The following is a 21,396-nucleotide window of genomic DNA, read 5'->3' on the forward strand; positions in this document are numbered from 1 at the left end:
GGAAGATATTCCTACCTTTCTTTGTATTCCTGTTTACAGCTGTATTCAGCGATACTGTAACAGGCTTAGGATCATTGATTCTCTGTCCTAAGCGACTCGAAAAGTTCGGGTCTATTTGTCATCAGCAGATCTAAGATGTTACGTTCACGAGCTGCTTCTCTGATTAACTGCTCAAAGTAATTTTCGGAAAAGGTATTTAGAACAATTTCACATGATTTCTTGTCCTTCCTACACGCTCTAATCATTTGAGTCTCCCAGTCTATAGCTGGTAAGTTGAAATCTCCACCTGATACGGTTACATATCGAGGAAATTTACGCGACGTATTCTTCAAGCCTCACATCACAAGCTCCGCCGCTGCTACTCCTGAGGCAGATCATCTCTGTTTGTCGACAACAAACTCCCATATTTAGAAAAACATATCAACCAAAAATGAAACAAGTACTAGACCAGATCTATACTTCTTCAATATAGTTCAACATGACACAAATAGAGAATACTACAGATGCCACCGGCGTGCGATATTTCTCTCTTAGAGCCTCTAGAGAGGGGCCAGGCACACAATTTGGGATGGAGTGCACAACAAACATTCTTCAAGCTTGGAGCAGCGCCAACAAAGCCTTTTAACGTCTAGTTCGTCCTTGCTTCACCGACGTATCCCGATGGTGATTCTCACTAATCGCTCCACGGAACAGCACAAAAGTCGCAATTGCCGAAACAATCGATGTCTACAAATGGAATTCGAAAATTTTTTCCTATCTATTTCTTACAGATATAATTAATAATTTCATTTTTACCAAGATTTAATCTTATAAACATTTTGTTATTGTAATGAAAATCAATTCAAGCGATGAAAAACAGTTTGAAAATTTTAGTTACTACATCTTAAAATTTTTAAAAAGAACTGCAATGTTGCAACACTCTTTCGGAATAAAAGACATAAATGCTGATTGCATCATAAATATTGCAGACAACTTTTCCCTTAGACACACACCCATGTTACTTTTTTCAGCTCTGTTTCCACTTCGGTATGCCATAGCAGCGATGGGTATACTGGCAATCTTTGCCCAGTATGTATTAAAGGTGACTCTGTCGGTGGCTCTTGGTGGAATGGTCAAGCATGTAGCCCAGGAAAGCCCGGCGGCCGATGAAACTTGTCCTCTGCTGGGCACGGCAAACACTAATTTGACAAACACTGAGGTATGTGCAACTGCATAATTAATAAAATACCTTCCTGGTTTAAAAATGTGCAAGACAGATTTTATTGAGTTTTATGAATGATTACTTCTGTTCTTCGTTGTTGCATTTATTTTTTGTTTATGTGATATAAGGTGATATATTCGGTTTTTCTTGTTTTATGACTGAGGACAACTGTGTAAGTTGAAATGACATGTTTAATGTTTCAATATTAGCATAGAAATACACGCTTTTACACAGTTTACCATGTGAAAATGTTAAAACAGTTGTCAGGATAATGCATTTCATCGACATCGAAAGTGAAATAATCCTAAATGCAACAATATTAAATAACAACTCTGAGAAATGTAAATTATCCTAAACATGACAATATTAAAGTTTAACTCGATGTTTCTTCACAAAATTATTCTTACGAATTCGTTATGATGTTGCTCAGAACTACAATAAATCATCCGATTCGCGTTCATCGTTTGGTATTATTTTTAGGATGACAATCAAGTCTACGATGGATGGTTAGTTATGTGAAAAATTGAGCAAAAGATTACCCAAGGTCGCTCGAGTTGACACAAGCTGGTGAAACAAGAAGTTTACGCCTCTGCACGCGGTATTTACCTTAAGCTGCGATGAGCTGTCATCTGCTATGCCGCTCTCTCCTCTGAAATTCCTATCAAACTAAGTTCAGCATAAACTCTCCCTATGTTTCTTGTTATGCGAGAAAACCTGTACTCATCCCTAGTCTTAGAATATGGCTATATACACGCGCATGGCTGGAGCAACGTGCATGTTATAATGCCCTCTCAGTTCTTGCAAGAACAATTAACTAATTTGCTGGTTCGTTTCTCCACAGTTGGAGCTAAACGATGCCACAGCTAATTTCTAGCTGGATGTCAGCCACTGTGAACACATTGTTCACACAAATTACTCCTCTGCGTCGTACAGAACGTTATGCGCTCCATTCTGCACTAGACGCCAGTTCAAAGCAGAGTCCTCTGAAAATTTCCGTCTTGTATTTCTAATAGCTGAACAGTATCCCCACCTGGGTTCTTTCGTTCTACACGCCATGACTTTTTTCGGCCAATAGGAGCGTTCCTCTTATTTCGTGGAAACTTTCTCTACTGATCACAAGGGCTCTACCATTTAACTACGTCGAATCTTCGGCTCTTTACCCCTTCCGAGTGTGTTTCTGCCAAATGGATGCATTGTGTCCGCGCCAGATGTCAAATCACGTACATTGCCTCTCATGTGTGTACCACTTGTAGGATATGTGATCGAAAATGCGTCACTGTTGTTGTTAGTTGTTGTTGTTGTGGTCTTCAAAAAAATGGTTGAAATGGCTCTGAGCACTATGGGACTTAACATCTGAGGTCATCAGTCCCCTAGAACTTAGAACTACTTAAACCTAACTAACCTAAGAACGTCACATACACCCATGCCCGAGGCAGGATTCGAACCTGCGACCGTAGCAGTCGCGCGGTTCCGGACTGGAGCGCCCAGAACCGCTCGGCCACAGAAGCTGGCTGTGGTCTTCAGTCCTGAGACTGGTTTCATGCAGCTCTCCATGCTACTCTATCCTGTGCAAGCTTCTTCATCTCCCAGTACTTAGTGCAACTTACATCCATCTGAATCTACTTAGTGTATTCATCTCTTGGTCTCCCTCTATGAGTTTCACCCTCCACGCTGCCCTCCAATGCTAAATTGGTGATCCCTTGGTGCCTCAGAACATGTCCTACAAACCGGTCCCTTCTTCTTGTCAAGTTGTGCCACAAACTCTTCTTATCCCCAATTCTATTCAATACCTCCTCATTAGTTATGTGATCTACCCATCTAATCTTCAGCATTCTTCTGTAGTACCACATTTCGAAAGCTTCTATTCTCTTCTTGTCCAAACTAGTTATCGTCCATGTTTCACTTCCATACTTGGCTACACTTCATACAAATACTTTCAGAAACGACTTCCTGACACTTAAATCTATACTCGAGTTAACAAATTTCTCTTCTTCAGAAACGCTTTCCTTGCCATTGCCAGTCTACATTTTATATCCTCTCTACTTCGACCATCATCAGTTATTTTGCTCCCCAAATAGAAAAACTCATCTAATACTTTGTCTCATTTCCTAATTTAATTCCCTCAGTACCACCCGACTTAACTCGACTACATTACATTATTCTCGTTTTGCTTTTGTTGATGTTCATCTTTTATCTTCCTTTCAAGACACTGTCCATTCCGTTCAACTGCTCTTCCAAGTCCTTTGCTGTCTCTGACAGAATTACATTGTCATCGGCGAACCTCAAAGTTTTTATTTCTTCTCCATGGACTTCAATACCTACTCCGAATTTTTCTTTTGTTTTATTTACTGCTTCCTCAATATACAGCTTGAATAACATCGGGGAGAGGCTATAACCCTGTCTCACTCCCTTTCTAACCACTGCTTCCCTTTCATGCCATCTGGTTTCTGTACAAATTGTGAATAGCCTTTCGATCCCTGTATTTTACCCCTGCTATCTTCAGAATTTGAAAGAGAGTATTCCAGTCAACATTGTCCAAAACTTTCTCTAAGTCTACAAATTGTAGAAACGTAGGTTTGCCTTTCCTTATTCTTCTAAGATAAGTCGTAGAGACAGTATTGCCTCACGTGGTCCAATATTTCTACGGAATCATAACTGATCTTCCTCGAGGTTGTTTTCTACCAGTTTTTCCATTCAAAGAATTCGCGTTATTATTTTGCAGCTGTGACTTATTAAACTGATAGTTCGGTAATTTTCACGTTTGTCAACACTTGATTTCTTTGGAACTGGAATTATTATATTCTTCTTGAAGTCTGAGGGTATTTCACCTGTCTCATACATCTTGCTCATCAAATGAATTTGTCAGGAATGGCTCTCTCAAGGCTGTCAGTAGTTCTAATGGAATGTTGTCTACTCCCGGGGCCTTTTTTCGACTCAGGTCTTTCAGTGCTCTGTCAGACTCCTCACGCAGTATCGCGACTCCCATTTCATCTTCCTCTACTTCCTCTTCCATTTCCATAATATTGTCCTCCAGAACATCTCCCTTGTATACACCCTCTATATACTCCTTCCACTTTCTACTTTTCCTTCTTTGCTAAGAACTGCGTTTCCATCTGAGCTCTTGATATTCATGCAAGTGGTTCTCTTTTCTCCAAAGGTCTCTTTAATTTTCCGGTAGGCAGTATCTATCTTACCCCTAGTGAGATAAGCCTATACATCCTTAAATTTGTCCTCTAGCCATCCCTGCTTAGCCATTTTGCACTTCCTGTCGATCTCATTTTTTAGACGTTTGTATTCCTTTCTGCCTGCTTCATTTACTACATTTTTATATTTTCTCCTTTCATCAATTAAATTCAATATTTCTTCTGTTACCCATGGATTTCTACTAGCTATCGTCTTTTTACCTACTTGATCCTCTTCCTCTCTCACAGCTACCCATTTTTCTTCTACTGTATTTCTTTCCCCCATTCATTACAATTGTTCCCTTATGTTCTCCCCGAAACTCTGTATAACCTCTGATTTATTCAGTTTATCCAGGTCCCATCTCTTTAAATTCCCAGATTTTTGCAGTTTCTTCAGTTTTAACCTACAGTTCATACCCAATAGATTGTGGTCAGAATCCACATCTACCCCTGGAAATGTCTTACAATTTAAAACCTAGTTCCTAAATCTCTGTCTTACCATTACATAATCTGATACCTTCTAGTATCTCCAGGATTCTTCCATGTATACAACCTTCTTTTATGATTCTTGAACCAAGTGTTAGCTATGATTAAGTTATGCTCTGTGCAAAATTCTACCAGACGGCTTTCTCTTTCATTTCTTACCACCAATCCATATTCACCTACTGTGTTTCTTTCTCTCTCTTTTCCTACTCTCGAATTCCAGTCACCCATGACTGTTAAATTTTCGCCTCCCTTCACTACCTGAAAAATTTCTTGTGTCTCATCATACATTTCATCAATTTCTTCATCATCTGCAGAACTAGCTGGCATACAAACTTGTACTACTGTAGTAGGCGTGGGCTTCGTGTCTATCTTGGCCACAATAATGCGTTGACTATGCTGTTTGTAATAGCTTACCCCCTCTCCTATTTTTTATTCATTATTAAACCTACTCCTGCATTACCCGTACTTGATTTTATATTTATAACCCGGTATTCACCTGACCAAAAGTCTTGTTCCTCCTGCCACCGAACTTCAGTAATTCCCGCTATATATAACTTTAACCTATCCCTTTCCGTTTTTAGATTTCCTAACCTACCTGCCCGATTAAGGAATCTGACATTTCACGCTCCGATCCGTAGAACGCCAGTTTTCTTTCTCCAGATAACGACGTCCTCTTGAGTAGTCCCCGCCTGGAGATCCGAATGGGGGACTATTTTACCTCCGGAATATTTTACCCAAGAGGACGCCATCATCATTTAATCATACAGTAAAGCTGCATGCCCTCGGGAAAAATTACGGCTGTAGTTTCTCCTTGCTTTCAGCCGTTTGCAGTACCAGGACAGCATGGACGTTTTGGTTAGTGTTACAAGGCCAGATCAGTCGATCATCCAGACTGTTGCCCCTGCAACTACTGAAAAGGCTGCCGCCCCTCTTCAGGAACCACACGTTTGTCTGACCTCTCAACAGATACCCCTCCGTTGTGGTTGCACCTACGGTACGACCATTTGTATCGCCGAGGCACACAAGCCTCCCCACCAACGGCAAGGTCCATCGTTCATCGGGAGTGGGGGGGGGGGGGGGGGGGGAGGGGTGTCTTGTTAGTATCCATTTGGAATTCTGAAACGCAGTTTTTTAAAAGTTTTCTTTCTTGTCCTCCCTCAGATGGCCCGTTAGCTCGCTCTCCTCTTCTGAGTCACGTGTTCAGTCGTTTACCTGGTTTGGGAAGCCCCGTTGTATCTTTCATGGTGCGACCTTCCCTCTGATCTCACCCATCTGAATTCCAAACTAAAACGCCTCTCACTGCTTGTTGCACATTCTGCTCATAGACATGCATTATATAGGAATGGTGTGTTAATTACCATGGACTGAGTGTCATCCCTTTTTGCATTACATACTGATAGGAAAATTTACTCATAACCGCCGAATTAAGTTAGGTGTCATATTCACCTTCCCATTGCGATATATAATACTCCAATGTAAGGTGTGAATCTGACCTTCATATTCTGCCACCTTACAATGATTAATACGTGATTAATCAGCCGCAGATTCCTGATACGCTAATGTAGCCTTTTTCTGTTTAAATTCAATGTGCTAACTGTATGTTTCAAAGAAATATAGTTTTAAACACTGTCGTTTTTTACATCTTGAAATGGAAGACGAAATGAATGTAAGACTGAGCTGAAGGTATTCACTGCAGGAATTCTGTACCACCTGTTCCACAGCTTTAGTCTCGTTTACCACTTCACTTGTAGATGGATGGATGTGGTGGAGGATTGAGGTAATGATAGTCGTTTTAGTGATTATTTTAAACTGTATAATATATCTGTACAACACAATGTTTCTAGAAACGAAGAGAATGGTGATCTATACATAGCTTAGGACTAACACTAAAGGTAAATGAACACAAGTAAAAAATTTAAAAAAATTGTAATTAATTTCTATGAGGGGAGGGGTGTAAATATATGTAGGATCTTTAATGGCATAAAGCAGTTCACAGAGTTGAAGTAAGACAAATGATCTACCTCTGAAAAGTTGCCTTAGTTAAGTTAAACAAATTGGTAAAAGATATTTAACTTTAAATTCAATCTGTAGAATGTGTGTAGACAATACCAAAGAACTTTCATCACAAGAAAACCAGTAGTTTTAAAATGCAATTGCAGATGGAATCTAGGTGCATCATCGACCGAGGAGATAAAAAATAACAATTGTAGCCCAAATAAACCAAAACTAATGTCACATACCAAATTACTGCAAATGAATCGAGATCTTGTAATGTAGACTTATGTTACACGATAAAAGAATCATATCCAAAGGCCATAAATACAGCTAAATATCTAGCAATTACAATTAGGAACAACATGAATTGGAAGGAACACGTAGAAAATGTTGTGAGGAAAGCGGACCAAAAACTGTGATTTATTGGCAGTACATTTAGAAGATGTTACAGATCTTCTAAAGAGGCAGTCTCCACTAAACTTGTCCGTCCTCTTTTGAAGCACTGCTGCGCGTTATGGGATCCTTGCCTGACGGGATTAATGGAGTACATCGAGAAAGTTCAAAGAAGAGCAGCACGTTTTGTATTATAAAGAAATAGGTGAGAGAGTCTTAGGTAAATAATACAGGATTTGGGGTGGTCAATACTAAAACCAAAGCGTTTTTTCGTTGCGGCGGGATTTTCTCTCGAAAGTTCAATCATCAGCATTCTCCTCTGAATGTGAAAGTAGTTTGTTGACGTCGACCTACAAACAGAGAAACGATCATAATAACAAAATAAGGGAAATAAAAGCTCGCACGGAAGGATATAGGTGTTCGTTTGTTTTCCAGAGTTTTTTCGAGAGTAAAATAATAGAGAATTATTCTATTAACCCTCTCAGACACTTAAGTGTGATTTGCACAGTGTCCGTGCAGATGTAGATATCATTTAATGACATCGGAATCTCAAGAGAACACAATTATTATGCTTAGAAAAATGGAGTATCAAATGAGAAAAGGAAAAATTAAAAGGAAACAGATGGACAACTTCAGAGAGTGTAATATAATATTCTTAAAGCATTGAGGAGGGGAATTTTCTCTTGGAAAATAGGGGAAACATTGTGCATCTTATTAGTGGGAGCTGCGAAAAGAGATAATTAATCCTAACAAAACCGATTTCAGTGTGATACACGATTTCGCGCGATGATGTTAATGAAAAGATCAGTGCTGTTTTAATTTTTGATGATAATGCCGCTGGGCGTTTCCATAGTGTCGTGTTGTCCATGTTGTTGGTAACAGTTAACTAGTCACATATTGCTCTGGGTCGATGAAAATGTCAGAAAACATCGCGTCACTCTTGAGATGTAGGGGACCGAGTTGGATAAGGTAGGAGTGTATAGACTGAGGACTGGAGCTTAAGAAATGCATTTTGCGAGAGTTTTGGTTTGTGATTTAGTACTTGGTGCCGACAGAACGGAGGCAAGATTCAGCTATGGATAGGGGAAAGGAAACGCAGTTACCGGTTGGGGTTACAAGATCTGACAAATAATATATGCGGAACGTACTTTTTGGGTGGGTACAAAGCGTTGAGCGCTGAAGCACTGAAATGTCTTGCTACAAATGGAAAAACGACTAAGTGGTGATGAGCAACAAGGAGAGAGGAAGTCCTTTAGACTATTTTCTGAGAGGAAAAGAAGTTATACTGATATTCAAAGAAACAGTGAAATGACATCGATCAAGCTATGGGGTAGCTGGTGAACGAGATTATACAATTGTTCATAGGTGGAATATTTGGAATGTGAACCACATTAAGTGCTAGCAGGAATTTTCAATAAGGAGGAGGAGCTGTTCAGTGTATGTGTTGGTGTAGGATGGATTTACGGACACCGGTAAATACAGACCAGATGATACACAATCAGGAGATATGGAATAAAAGAAACTATGATATAGACAATTTTCACAGCCCAGAGTGGATGGTAAGGATTACAGTAGTGTAATATGTTTATTTTAATCACATTAATTTCACATTTTAGCACATACGCAAGTACTGACTGGTCTGATAGAATGTTACGGGGGAAAGGGTTGGCGATGGGTAGCAAAAAGCCAAAATTGAACTTCCCAACACCTTAGTATTTTTGTATCAATGCTGATGAGAAAGATGTTCAGCACTCGGAATATCATCATTATCCTCGTGTGAACATCCTGATTTAGATTTCCCGTGATTTACTTACATCAAACGAAGTAAATACTGACAGGGTTCCTTCAAGATTATCACGGTCCATTCCTTATGATCTTAGTTGACACCACTTTTGTAAGGAATTCTATCGCCACAGACAGAATGTTGACTTATAAACTATAAGTTTTCTTCTCTTATTGTTTCATCTGCGTTTCTGCTTCATTTTAACTCATTATCAAGCTTCGACCATGAAACTAACAGATAGTGGTGGTAAGTTTTAAAGTTCACAATACCACAGCCGACTTTTGTATGGAACCATATGTCATCATAAAAAAATACATTGGAACTGTGGCTCGTATCTTTCCCCTGCCGCAGTTGACGGATTGTGTGTCATGTTTTGTGTGTTTCAGGAAGGAGAATTTGACTGGGATGATGAGATGCAAGGTTACATATTGTCCTCCTACTACTACGGGTATGCAGGAGTGAACATAATCGCAGGTTACCTGGCTGCCCGGTACAGCGCTCGCTGGGTTTTCAGCATAGGACTGCTCGCTGCCGGTGTATTCACGGTCGTGGGTCCAGTCTGTGCCGATGCTGGCGCCGTGGTCTTCATGGTAACACGCTTACTCGTAGGGATATTTTCAGTAAGTACTGTCCGGATGCGACTCCTGTTCAACATTTCGTCATATCTAAAATGCTAAGCCCATTACAATTTCTTTTCAGGGTGTTATCGTACCAGCAATGCACGTACTGTTTGGAATATGGTTCCCTGAAAACGAGCGACAGAGACTGGCAGGACCAATTTTCTCAGGTAAAGTCCGCTAGCAATTCAGTGAGAAAAATATTCATAATTTTTCATTGCAGCTGGAGATCGAAATTTTACTTTAAATTTTGATTTTCTAAACGCACTGAAAACATTCTTCAAAGAAGGCTTTCTTCCACGAGATAACTTAATACAACATAGTGGTTTTGTCCATAGGTAATTGCTCCACTTCGTCTCATAATTGTCACATGAGTTAGAATGAGCCCCAAACGAATTTAGTTTGAGCTAATAAATTTGATATGAAAGAGGTACTGTCGTTGTACATGGCTTTAGCCCAAAAAACGGTCCCATATGACATAAATCACTCAGTGAATTGCCAAAGTGATGATGGAAGAAATCACACGTCAACATCACAAAATATTTAAAACTAGCACCCATACACCCACATCGAAGCAAGTGTAACAGAAGTTGAATCGAATCCTCAGTAAGTAAATCGAATTAGTATAGTAGTTAAATTTCACCGACTACTAAAGTTAATTTAATTATTTTGGAAGAGGTCGATTGAAAAATAGTCGTCACTACATACGACAGATTATTGTTGTACTGCAAAGATTGCAATCTAGTACTGTAATAGATAATGTATTTGTGCAGCAAGAGGATGTAAAACTAAACACGTTTTCCCTGTGATAAATGGATTATCAGACCATGATGCACAACTGGTTAACTTACAAAACTTAGCAGGGTATACGGTTCAGAAACCATTAAGTAAAAGTTTAGGGCTGGTCAACCTGGTATCTATAGAGCACTTCAAAGAAAGTTTAAGAAATGTTAATTGGGAAGAGGTATATAATGAGTGAAATGCCAATGATAAATGCAAAATACTTCTTAATAAACTTATACCCCTTTTTGAACACTGTTACCCCAAAAATTACTAAATGTAACACCAAACAGTTTTCAAAGAAACCTTGGATTACTACAGGTATTAAAATATCTTCAGAAAGGAAAAGAACATTGTTTGAGGCAGCAAAATTTACTCAAGACCCAAAAGTAATTTTGCACTATGAAAAATATTGTAATATGCTGAGAAACTTTGTCAGAAAATCAAAAAAACATGTTTATTAGAGATGAAATTAACTCGAGCAATAAAATCAAATCAGTACGAAATGTTGTTAGAAGAGAGACTGGAAAAGCAACCACTGGGGTAGGTAATATTACTAGTAAAGAGAATGAGACCATCTTATCCGACAGTACACAAGCAGATAATGTATTTAAGAACCATTTATTAAGTGTAGGCGAAAAAAGCGGCGAGAATAGGTGAAACGAAAAAGCCAAGGAAAAAATGAAAGACCCAGTTTCGAGAAATCCTAGTCAGATTAATTTGTCAATTAACAACCTCTTGTGAAATAAGGAAAGTCATTAAAGCTTTGAAAAATAAATGTTCTATTGGAGTAGATGACATCTCTAACAAGATATTAAAACCATGTGGACCGGTTACAGCTTATGCTCCGAGTCACATCTGTAATGCATCTCTATTTTCCAAGACATATTAAAGTATGCCATTTTCAAGCCTCTCTGCAAAAAAGAGGACACCACAGATGTCAATAATTACTGGCCAGTATTCTGTCTCACAGCATTATCAAAAATTGTCGAGAAAGTAATGTACTCAAGAGTGGTTAGCCATCTCAGCAGTAATGGGATACTTAGTAAATCACAGTTTGGATTTCAGAAATCTTGTTCCACTGGGACAACGATATACAATTTCACTGCCCACATAATAGAGTCTTTAAATTGTATAAACCCCAATAGGAATTTTCTGTGACTTATCCAGAACATTTGATTGTGTGAACCATAACATTATCTTACAGAAATTTTCTTCTGTGATATAAATGGAACAAGATATGAGTGGTTTAAGTCATACCTACAGAACAGTAAGCAAAAAGTTTCTTTATATGGTTTAAGTGGTTTAAGGAAGTTTACCACTTCGTCGAACTGGGATGAAATTACGTTAAGTGTTCCACAGGGTTTGATTGTAGGTCCCCTCTGTTCTTAATATAGGCGAATGACCTCCGTTCTTATCTGAAACAAGAAGCTAAACTGACACTGTCTGCTGATGATACAGGCATCATTATTAAGCCAGTAAAAGAAACACCAATAGAAAATGATACATATAATGTCTTTAGGAAACGTACTGATTGGTTTTCGGCGAATGAGTTTACTCTGAACTTTGGAACACCACATTACATCCAATTTTCTACTGCCAGGAGTACAGTTCCTTCAATAAATATAACACATCAACAGAAGTCAGTAGCCAGGGTAGAGCTTACTACGTTTTTGGGTGTACATATAGGGATCTCCTAAATCTACTAGGTTCAGCAACTTCTGCAATCAGAATAATTGCTAATTTTGAGGCTGTAGAAATTAGCAAGCTAACATACTTTGCATACTTTCACTCTCTGATGTCATATGGAATAGTATCTTGGGGTAACTCAACACTTACCCTAAAAGTATTCACTGCTCAAAAGAAAGAGCTTAGAATAATGTGTGGGGCTCATAGTCGCACATCTTATAGGTATCTCTTTAAAAGGTTAGGAATCCTTACAACACCCTCACAGTACGTTTACTCAGTAATGGAATTTGTTCTCAACAATATGGATAAATTTAAAAACAATAGTGACATTCATGAGTATAATGCCAAAAGAAAGAAAAACTTATAATATCCTCTACTTAACATATGTGTGGCACACAAAGGGGTAAAATATGCTGCTGTAAAACATTTCGATAAATTACCAGATGAAATAAAGTGTGTGACAGACAGGAGTAACATTTTTAAAATTAAGTTGAAATCATACCTCCTTGACACCTCCTTCTATACCATAGATGAATTATTTGTAGGAATAAATAAATCTGGAGTTATAATATATGCATTTTGTGGAATTTAAGGTAAAGGTGTAGGTAATAAAATTTTTAAGTTTAAAAATAAAGTATTCATGTGTGCATTTCATATGCACTTGACACATTCCACGTCATAACAGTTACCATGAGATTGATCAATAGAACACGTAACTAACTAACTAATCCAAAAATAAGAAAACAGAATTTCAGTATAAATTCTAGTTATTTACTACTTATGATTAACATCAGCATGCTAGCACTGCTCAGGAGAGTTCAGCACAGCTATAGATATGTGGATGACACCATCGTGGTTTGGCGGAATGGTGAAGAAAACCGACATGTATACCAAGGAGGTGAAAAAAAAAACAGATGCTTACCAGTCCTAGAGACTGTGATGCAGAAGAACTCTGATGAAACCCTAGGGTATTCCAACCACCATCCAGTGAAATGCATATCTGTGCTCACCATTCCAGTACACAGATCCCGAACTGTATGCATCGAGGGAAGTCTGTCTACCGAATTACAGCATGTACGCTAACCAAGCAAGAAGAAGAAGGGAAACATTCCAGAAGAAGAAACCAAATGCGTTTCATTCTGTACACACGGTCACCCATAGCCAAGATTGTCAGAATAATGGAGAAGCAGAATATAAAATCCTTCTCTGTTCAACTGCTAAAATCAAGAATACGCTTGGGTCAGTCAAAGACCAATTACAGCTACAGCATCGGACGTTTACAGCATCATCTGCGAGTGTGGCCTGCCGTACATTCGCCAAACGTAGCGATGCATCTCGCGGTGAAGTTCAGAACATATGAGGAGCATTTGCTCAGCCAAAGAGTACCGCATCAACGAAAGCTATATTTTTCTGAACAGAATAAGGTGCTGTGCCGTGTCAAAGGGTTCTGGAATTCAATCATCAAAGAGACAGTGAAACTTAGCGTACATGACTATCTTGTCAACAGTAACATCGGTTTCCAGCTGAGCTCCACATGGGATGTGGCTTTGGCAAAATCACGTCAGAAACGCTCTGATGTCAAAACGATGGAGGCGTCATGGGAACACACGTGCAGCACAAGCAATCGACCAGTATAGACTTCAATTTCAGAGAGAGCATGCAAAAGTTAACTTAGTGTGGCTTGAGTGGAATTCTGAACCATCTCCTCTCAATTATACACTGACGAAAAAAAGCAGCAACACCAAAAATATAGAGTAATGAAATTTGGGGAATACATCTGTCTTGGCATCAGGTTAATCGGAGCACGATAAAATCCATTGCGGATATGAAATTCTGGTACGTTAATAAACGATTTAACCGCCAGAATGTTGACATAAAGAAGTGAATGCACTGTGTAGTAGAGGTGCCACATGTCAATGGCTCTTGCACCTGATCGGTAAATTCAGGGACAGTTAATGCTGTTTGTGGATGACGCTGGCGCTGTCATCCGGCCATGTCCCGTATCTGCTCGATTGGAGACAGATCTGGTGATCGAGCAGGCCAAGACAACATGACGACACTCTATAGAGCATGATGGGTTACAACAGAGGTGTGTTGGCGAGCACTGTCCTGTTAGAAAACACTCCCAGGAATGCTGTTCCTGAATGGCAGCACAAAAGGTCGAATCACCAGACTGAGGTACAAATTTTGAGCCAGTGTGCGTGGGATAACCTCGAAAGTGCTCCTGCTATCATACGAAATAGCACCCCAGTCCATAACTCCAGATATATGTCCAGTGTGTCTAGCACACAGACAGGTTGGCTGCAGGCCCTCGACTGACCATGTGCTAACCAACACAGGGCCATCACTGGAACCAAGGCAGAACCAGCTTTCATCAGGAAATACAACTGATCTCCACTCTGTCTTCCGAAGAGCTGTCGCTTGACACCACAGAAATCGCGAATGGAGAGGTGTGGGGACTGTGGAATGCACGCTACAGGGAATCTCGCACTTTGGTGCCAACTGCTGCTCAGATTGGTGCTGCTGAGCAGCAGTGGTGCGTTAGAGCCATAACCGAACACAATGGTTTCGCTCTCGGTAGTGTCACGTGGCCGTCGGAGTCCAGTCATCTTGCAGCAGTACATTCTCGTGTCCACCGCTGCTAGTAGTCATTTACAGCGGTTATATTCCTGCCAAGTCTTTCTGCGATATCGCAGAAGGAGTATCCAACTACTCGTAGCCCTATTGCACGACCTGGTTCAAACTCAGTGAGGTGCTGATAATGTCATCTCTGTCGCCTTAAAGGCATTCTTCAGTAGTATAAACTCACCAAGTTCAATCTCGAAAGTAACTTAACTAACGCTCACGACCGTTACAGCGTATGTCTAAAACTCATTTGCATTCTCACAGTGCCGGTACTGGCGCCACTCTTATGTAACCGGCGCGAAGTTTAAATAGACATCATCTTTCATGTATAGAAACACGTCTAACAACTTTCGTTTATGTTGTACAGCTCCTTCTTCGTTTAGCGTTTTTTCTTCCGTCGAACATAAATGTTTTAGTTTAGATGACTGTCTAAACTTTGGAGATGTTTGCGAGAAAAGATAAAGACAATTTCTAGATTGCTCATTCGACATTCTCTTTAACTCGTTTTTCAACACGAGAACAGCATGTCACTTATGCTTCGAATGCATGAGCCATCTTCACGTTACATTAAGCATAGTTCCTATCCCGTCTTGGCTCTCGATCAACGTCGCCAAACTTGACGGGTAGGGCCTCTCCACTGTTAACTTTAATGTGGCTTTCGGAGCTCATTAGTACTCACCTATTGAAACAGGTGAAAAGAGAAATAGAGAGAGAGAGAGAGAGAGAGAGAGAGAGAGAGAGAGAGAGAGAGGGGGGGAGATAATAGAGGGTTAATAATTGTGGGAACTCATCTAAGCCTGTCTGACTTGTTTGCTTGATGTGCAATGTGATACGTCCACTAAACCTGCTGGGCGGAACAGGTGATTAGGATTGTGGAAAAGGCTAAAAAAGGTGTCGGTCAGTTTCACTTCAGAATTGTAATTTATTGTAATTTAATAACACCTTTAAACCAAAATGGCACATAGCCGAACCTTTACAGCAACGAGTTTCAAAATCCAATTCTTTCACGGCTGAAGGCCTCCAAACAAGAAATGGTAAACGCCACAAGATAAATTTCAAATGACTGAAGACATGCAGTTAAATTTACAAAATATATAGCATAGCTTCACAGCTAGGTGGAAAGCCTCAAGGCAAAAGAGCAAACGTATACAAGGTGCAATACAAATGGCTGAAGCCCGCGATTAAATATCAAAATTTTAACATATTTTACCATAATCTTTTAAGGCAGAAGGCCGCAATGTTTTAGCTTAAGGGGAAATTTTGAAAATAAGGCTTTAAGTGGCTGAAGGCCCACAGTTGATTTTCCAAAAATTCAAAAATACTTTAACTTTTAAGTTTTCAATGGCCGAATGCACACTAAATGAAAAGGAACGCGACGACAATAACTGAATTTAAGAATAAAGTTTTAAGCGGCTGAAGGCCCACAATTGATTTACATAAAACACACAAAGCATTGGCTGTAATAGATTACCAGCAAACCATAAAACACCCATGAAAAGGACAGTATAGACATCGGCACTCAGACGCCTCTGGGGGGAGGTGGGGGGGGGGGGGGAGCCTCGAAACATTAACTCTCACTTAGGTGAGAGAGGTGGTGGGCCCAACTACACACTTGATCTGTCAGTAACCCAACCAAGAAACAGTCACAGACCGACCAAACAACTTGCTTGTCACCAATCAGTACATAAAAACTCAAAGACCAAACTATTGTGGGCGTGATTATCCACAATGAAATATTTATTAAGCTGTCAAAACTACACACCATGTTGGACAGCGACAACAGGTTAGGAAAGAACGCTGCCTGAAATTACGTTAGTGGCCAGGGCAGGTAACCGGAACACTAACGGCCACAAGGCTGAAAATTCCGCTGGTGCACTTGAATTTGAAATCAGGTAATATAGTTAACTTCACGAAAAGGGAACACTGCCTGAATTTACGTCAGTGGCCAGGGCAGGTAACCAGAACACTAATGGCCACAAGGCAGAAAATTCCGCTAGTGCACTTCATTTGTAGTGATCCAATATAGTTAATTCCACTGCACGGCTGCTCGATTTCACCACTACAAACACTCGGTGTTGCTCACAGGAAAAGCTCCACAACAACGAACCACCGAAACAAACGACATAATACGAACGGAGGTGGCTTGGGTACTTAACACACCACTCAACCTTGACGTCCTGCGTGGGTGAGCCACGAAGCTCGTAGCGATCGGACAGCTCCACACGCGCTCCGACTGCACAGGGACCACCAGTGGACCGAGCCGGCTGCACCACACGGAGGTATCCACCCTGGTCCGCACCAACCGACCGACTGCCTCAGACCCCCTTGCTGGAAACTACACTCCTGGAAATGGAAAAAAGAACACATTGACACCGGTGTGTCAGACCCACCATACTTGCTCCGGACACTGCGAGAGGGCTGTACAAGCAATGATCACACGCACGGCACAGCGGACACACCAGGAACCGCGGTGTTGGCCGTCGAATGGCGCTAGCTGCGCAGCATTTGTGCACCGCCGCCGTCAGTGTCAGCCAGTTTGCCGTGGCATACGGAGTTCCATCGCAGTCTTTAACACTGGTAGCATGCCGCGACAGCGTGGACGTGAACCGTATGTGCAGTTGACGGACTTTGAGCGAGAGCGTATAGTGGGCATGCGGGAGGCCGGGTGGACGTACCGCCGAATTGCTCAACACGTGGGGCGTGAGGTCTCCACAGTACATCGATGTTGTCGCCAGTGGTCGGCGGAAGGTGCACGTGCCCGTCGACCTGGGACCGGACCGCAGCGACGCACGGATGCACGCCAAGACCGTAGGATCCTACGCACTGCCGTAGGGGACCGCACCGCCACTTCCCAGCAAATTAGGGACGCTGTTGCTCCTGGGGTATCGGCGAGGACCATTCGCAACCGTCTCCATGAAGCTGGGCTACGGTCCCGCACACCGTTAGGCCGTCTTCCGCTCACGCCCCAACATCGTGCAGCCCGCCTCCAGTGGTGTCGCGACAGGCGTGAATGGAGGGACGAATGGAGACGTGTCGTCTTCAGCGATGAGAGTCGCTTCTGCCTTGGTGCCAATGATGGTCGTATGCGTGTTTGGCGCCGTGCAGGTGAGCGCCACAATCAGGACTGCATACGACCGAGGCACACAGGGCCAACACCCGGCATCATGGTGTGGGGAGCGATCTCCTTCACTGGCCGTACACCTCTGGTGATCGTCGAGGGGACACTGAATAGTGCACGGTACATCCAAACCGTCATCGAACCCATCGTTCTACCATTCCTAGACCGGCAATGGAACTTGCTGTTCCAACAGGACAATGCACGTCCGCATGTATCCCGTGCCACCTAACGTGCTCTAGAAGGTGTAAGTCAACTACCCTGGCCAGCAAGATCTCCGGATCTGTCCCCCATTGAGCACATTTGGGACTGGATGAAGCGTCGTGTCACGCGGTCTGCACGTCCAGCACGAACGCTGGTCCAACTGAGGCGCCAGGTGGAAATGGCATGGCAAGCCGTTCCACAGGACTACATCCAGCATCTCTACGATAGTCTCCATGGGAGAATAGCAGCCTGCATTGCTGCGAAAGGTGGATATACACTGTACTAGTGCCGACATTGTGCATGCTCTGTTGCCTGTGTCTATGTGCCTGTGGTTCTGTCAGTGTGATCATGTGATGTATCTGACCCCAGGAATGTGTCAATAAAGTTTCCCCTTCCTGGGACAATGAGTTCACGGTGTTCTTATTTCAATTTCCAGGAGTGTATATGCACGAGACCAAAGATGGCACACGGTGCAAATATCGACACACATCGCTGCTGTCACACTTAGAAGGAGGAAGAACCATGGCATATCCGCAACAACGGCGGGAAACCAAACACAGACAGACCGCCAAGTTCACTGGTTCGTGTGTCTGTGTTCGGTTTTAAAATGGAAGCTGAAACCAGTCCAGGTCAGATTACACGTAGTAACCAGCGTTTTTACAGCCAAATTGAATCCCGAGAGGTGTGTGAGAATAATGCAGTGCATCATAGCATAGTACCAGGCTCATCCACTCGTTTTCGTGAAGGTCGAGTAATTACTTAGGAGAAACCAAGAAGTGGAAGGCCCTCAACTGCAACAGGCTACACCTCTTAGGTTATTGTTAATGACATTTTAAGAGACGATCGACGAGTAACAGGCCAGAAAATTGCATATAAGGCCAGAATGTCAGTTTACAGAAACATAACTGAAAAGTTAAAGTTGAAAAAAGTTGCTGCCCGATGGGTTTCGTATGATTTGAGTGAAGAGCAGAAAGCAGGTCGCGAAAGATTCGCAAAAGGATTGCGTCAGCGTTACCGGAGAGATGAAGAACAGTTTCCGAAAAGGATTGTTGCACTTGGTGAAACCTGCATACGAGATTTTGAGCCGGAACTAAAGGCTCAGTCGTCTCACTGGAGAAGCTGCGACTCTACTAGCCCGCAAATATTCCACCGTCAGCAATCCGACGATCGTCTTTCCAAATGACCTGAATGGAGTCATAGCTACAACTAGAGTGCAAGAGTCGCGTGCTACAAGCTATTTTTGCAAAACGTTTTGAGGCCGAAAATTCGTCAAAGAATGTACTTGCAGCAGATGTCATTTTGCACGGTGATGCAGTCTGCATATTGCCACCTCAGTGAGAGAAACGCTCGACAAATATGGATCGGAAATACTTCCCCGGCCACCATGCAGTCTTGATACGAGTCCACCAGGCATTGACTGGTTTCGGAAATTGGAGGAACAACTCCGTGGGAAACTTTTTCATACAGTGAGGTGGTCCGATCAATCAGGCAGCTCAACGATGAAAGTGCCCTACCCGGCACAGAGAAGTTGCCAAGGCTGAACGGAGTGTCCTAGCTGTTCTAGGCGCTTCAGTCTGGAACAGCGCGACCGCTACGGTCGCAGGTTCGAATCCTGCCTCGGGAACGGATGTGTGTCAAGTCCTTAGGTTAGTTAAGTTTAAGTAGTTCTAAGTTCTAGAGGACTGATGACCTCAGATGTTAAGTCCCATAGTGCTCAGAGCCATTTGAACCATTTTCCAAAACGTTGGGAAGCTTTCATAAGTAAGAATAGAGATTATATTGAAGACGTGTAAAGGTATTATGTAAACTTTTGTTTTGTACAGTCCTCTCTCTGTGCACTTGTCCATAGCAAATGGATTACTTTTTTAAATTAATTACTTCCTACTTGCTGAAATACACTTTAAACAATTACAGTTTTAGTCGAAAAAGGAAACTCACACAAGGGAATGACGGAGTTATCCAGCTGTTTTTTGAAATTTAATCAGTTTTCATTGTTCTTACACAAACAACACTTTTTATGTATAAACATGTGTTTATAGCAGCGCGTAGTGGCCGCTTGGTTAGAGGCTCCATGTCACGGAATGCGCGGCCTTTCCGGCCTGAGGTGCGTGTCCTTCCTCGGGCATCGATATGTGTGTTGTTATTAGCATAAGTTAGTGTGAGTTAGTTTATGTAGAATGTAAGTCTAGGGACTGATGACAGCAATTTGGTCCCTCAGGAATTCACGCACATTTGAACATTTTTTGAACATGTGTTCTTAATTGCATATATGGGATATAACGGATATCTAATTTCTTTCGTTTCGTTTTGCAGCTTCATACTTGGGCACCGTAATATCAATGGCATCGTCTGGAACCATTGTGAAGAATCTGGGCTGGTCCTCTGTATTCTACATTTTCGGCGGCATAGCAATAGCTCTAGTGATTCCATGTTTTTACTTTATCTACGATGAGCCTGAGGCACACCCTAGGATTACAGAGAAAGAAAAGGACTTTCTTATGACACACACTGGTAGAGATCTGAAAGAAAGCAAAGAGAACAAGGATCTTGAAAAGGAGGTAAGTAGCCTGATGTCAAAGATATGGTATTGAGAGCCGCCACATGTTGTCCCAGGTTGTAAATTAAGCAAGTATTTGCGTTTCTCAGGATGTTGGTGGAAGACATTATGATCTTTAGGTTAGCAATGGCTCAGTGACTGTGAAGGGATAACCAGAACCGCAAAATACGCTGATAGACATGACATAGCGATGCGGGGGTAATATCGTAAAAGGGCAGTGCAGTGGTGGAGCTGTCTTTTGTATTTAGGTGACATACGTGAAAAGATTTCCGACGAAATTACTGTCGCACGACGGGATTTTACAGATTTTGAACTCTTTCGCAATTGTGCAAGGCTAAAGAGGCAGCATGGCTCAATGTTACTGCAGAGGACTTCCAACGGCTTGTTAAGTACATGCCACACCACGTTCCTGAACTATGCAGGACAGATAGTGGTCGAACACGATATTAGGAGGTATCTTATGACTTTGGTCAACTCGGATTATAGTATAAAAAAATTCCATTTGCTGTATTGCTGTTTGATCCTCAGTTATAAAACTGAACAGGAGCTGACACACATTTACGTCTTCTGTTAGAAGAATTTTGATGTTTGTTGGTAGAGCTGCATTAGTTTTGTATTTTTATGATGAATTCTTTGGCAGCTGAAGAAAATATAATTAACATCTGTCTCACTGCCGCATTCACATGAGAATGAGGTCATGTTCAGGCGGTAGAAATGTTGCCGGAATCTCCCGTGATTGAATCGAAATTGACACTATTTTCTTTGTTGG

At 41.6% G+C, this 21,396-nt stretch overlaps 1 protein-coding gene across 1 annotated transcript in view; it reads left to right on the forward strand.

The window, feature by feature from the left end:
• Window positions 1–1,042: 1,042 nt before the first annotated feature.
• The window catches only part of LOC126282400 (putative inorganic phosphate cotransporter), an 85,808-nt gene continuing 65,454 nt past the window's right edge, over window positions 1,043–21,396 (forward strand). Inside the window, exons 1-4 of the mRNA XM_049982058.1 lie at window positions 1,043–1,198; window positions 9,427–9,630; window positions 9,740–9,827; window positions 20,384–20,628. Of these exons, the coding sequence (XP_049838015.1) occupies window positions 1,043–1,198; window positions 9,427–9,630; window positions 9,740–9,827; window positions 20,384–20,628 (693 nt within the window). The remainder of the gene's footprint in view (window positions 1,199–9,426; window positions 9,631–9,739; window positions 9,828–20,383; window positions 20,629–21,396) is intronic.

The sequence above is a fragment of the Schistocerca gregaria genome, chromosome 7, assembly GCF_023897955.1.
Source record: "Schistocerca gregaria isolate iqSchGreg1 chromosome 7, iqSchGreg1.2, whole genome shotgun sequence".
NCBI lineage: Eukaryota > Metazoa > Arthropoda > Insecta > Orthoptera > Acrididae > Schistocerca > Schistocerca gregaria.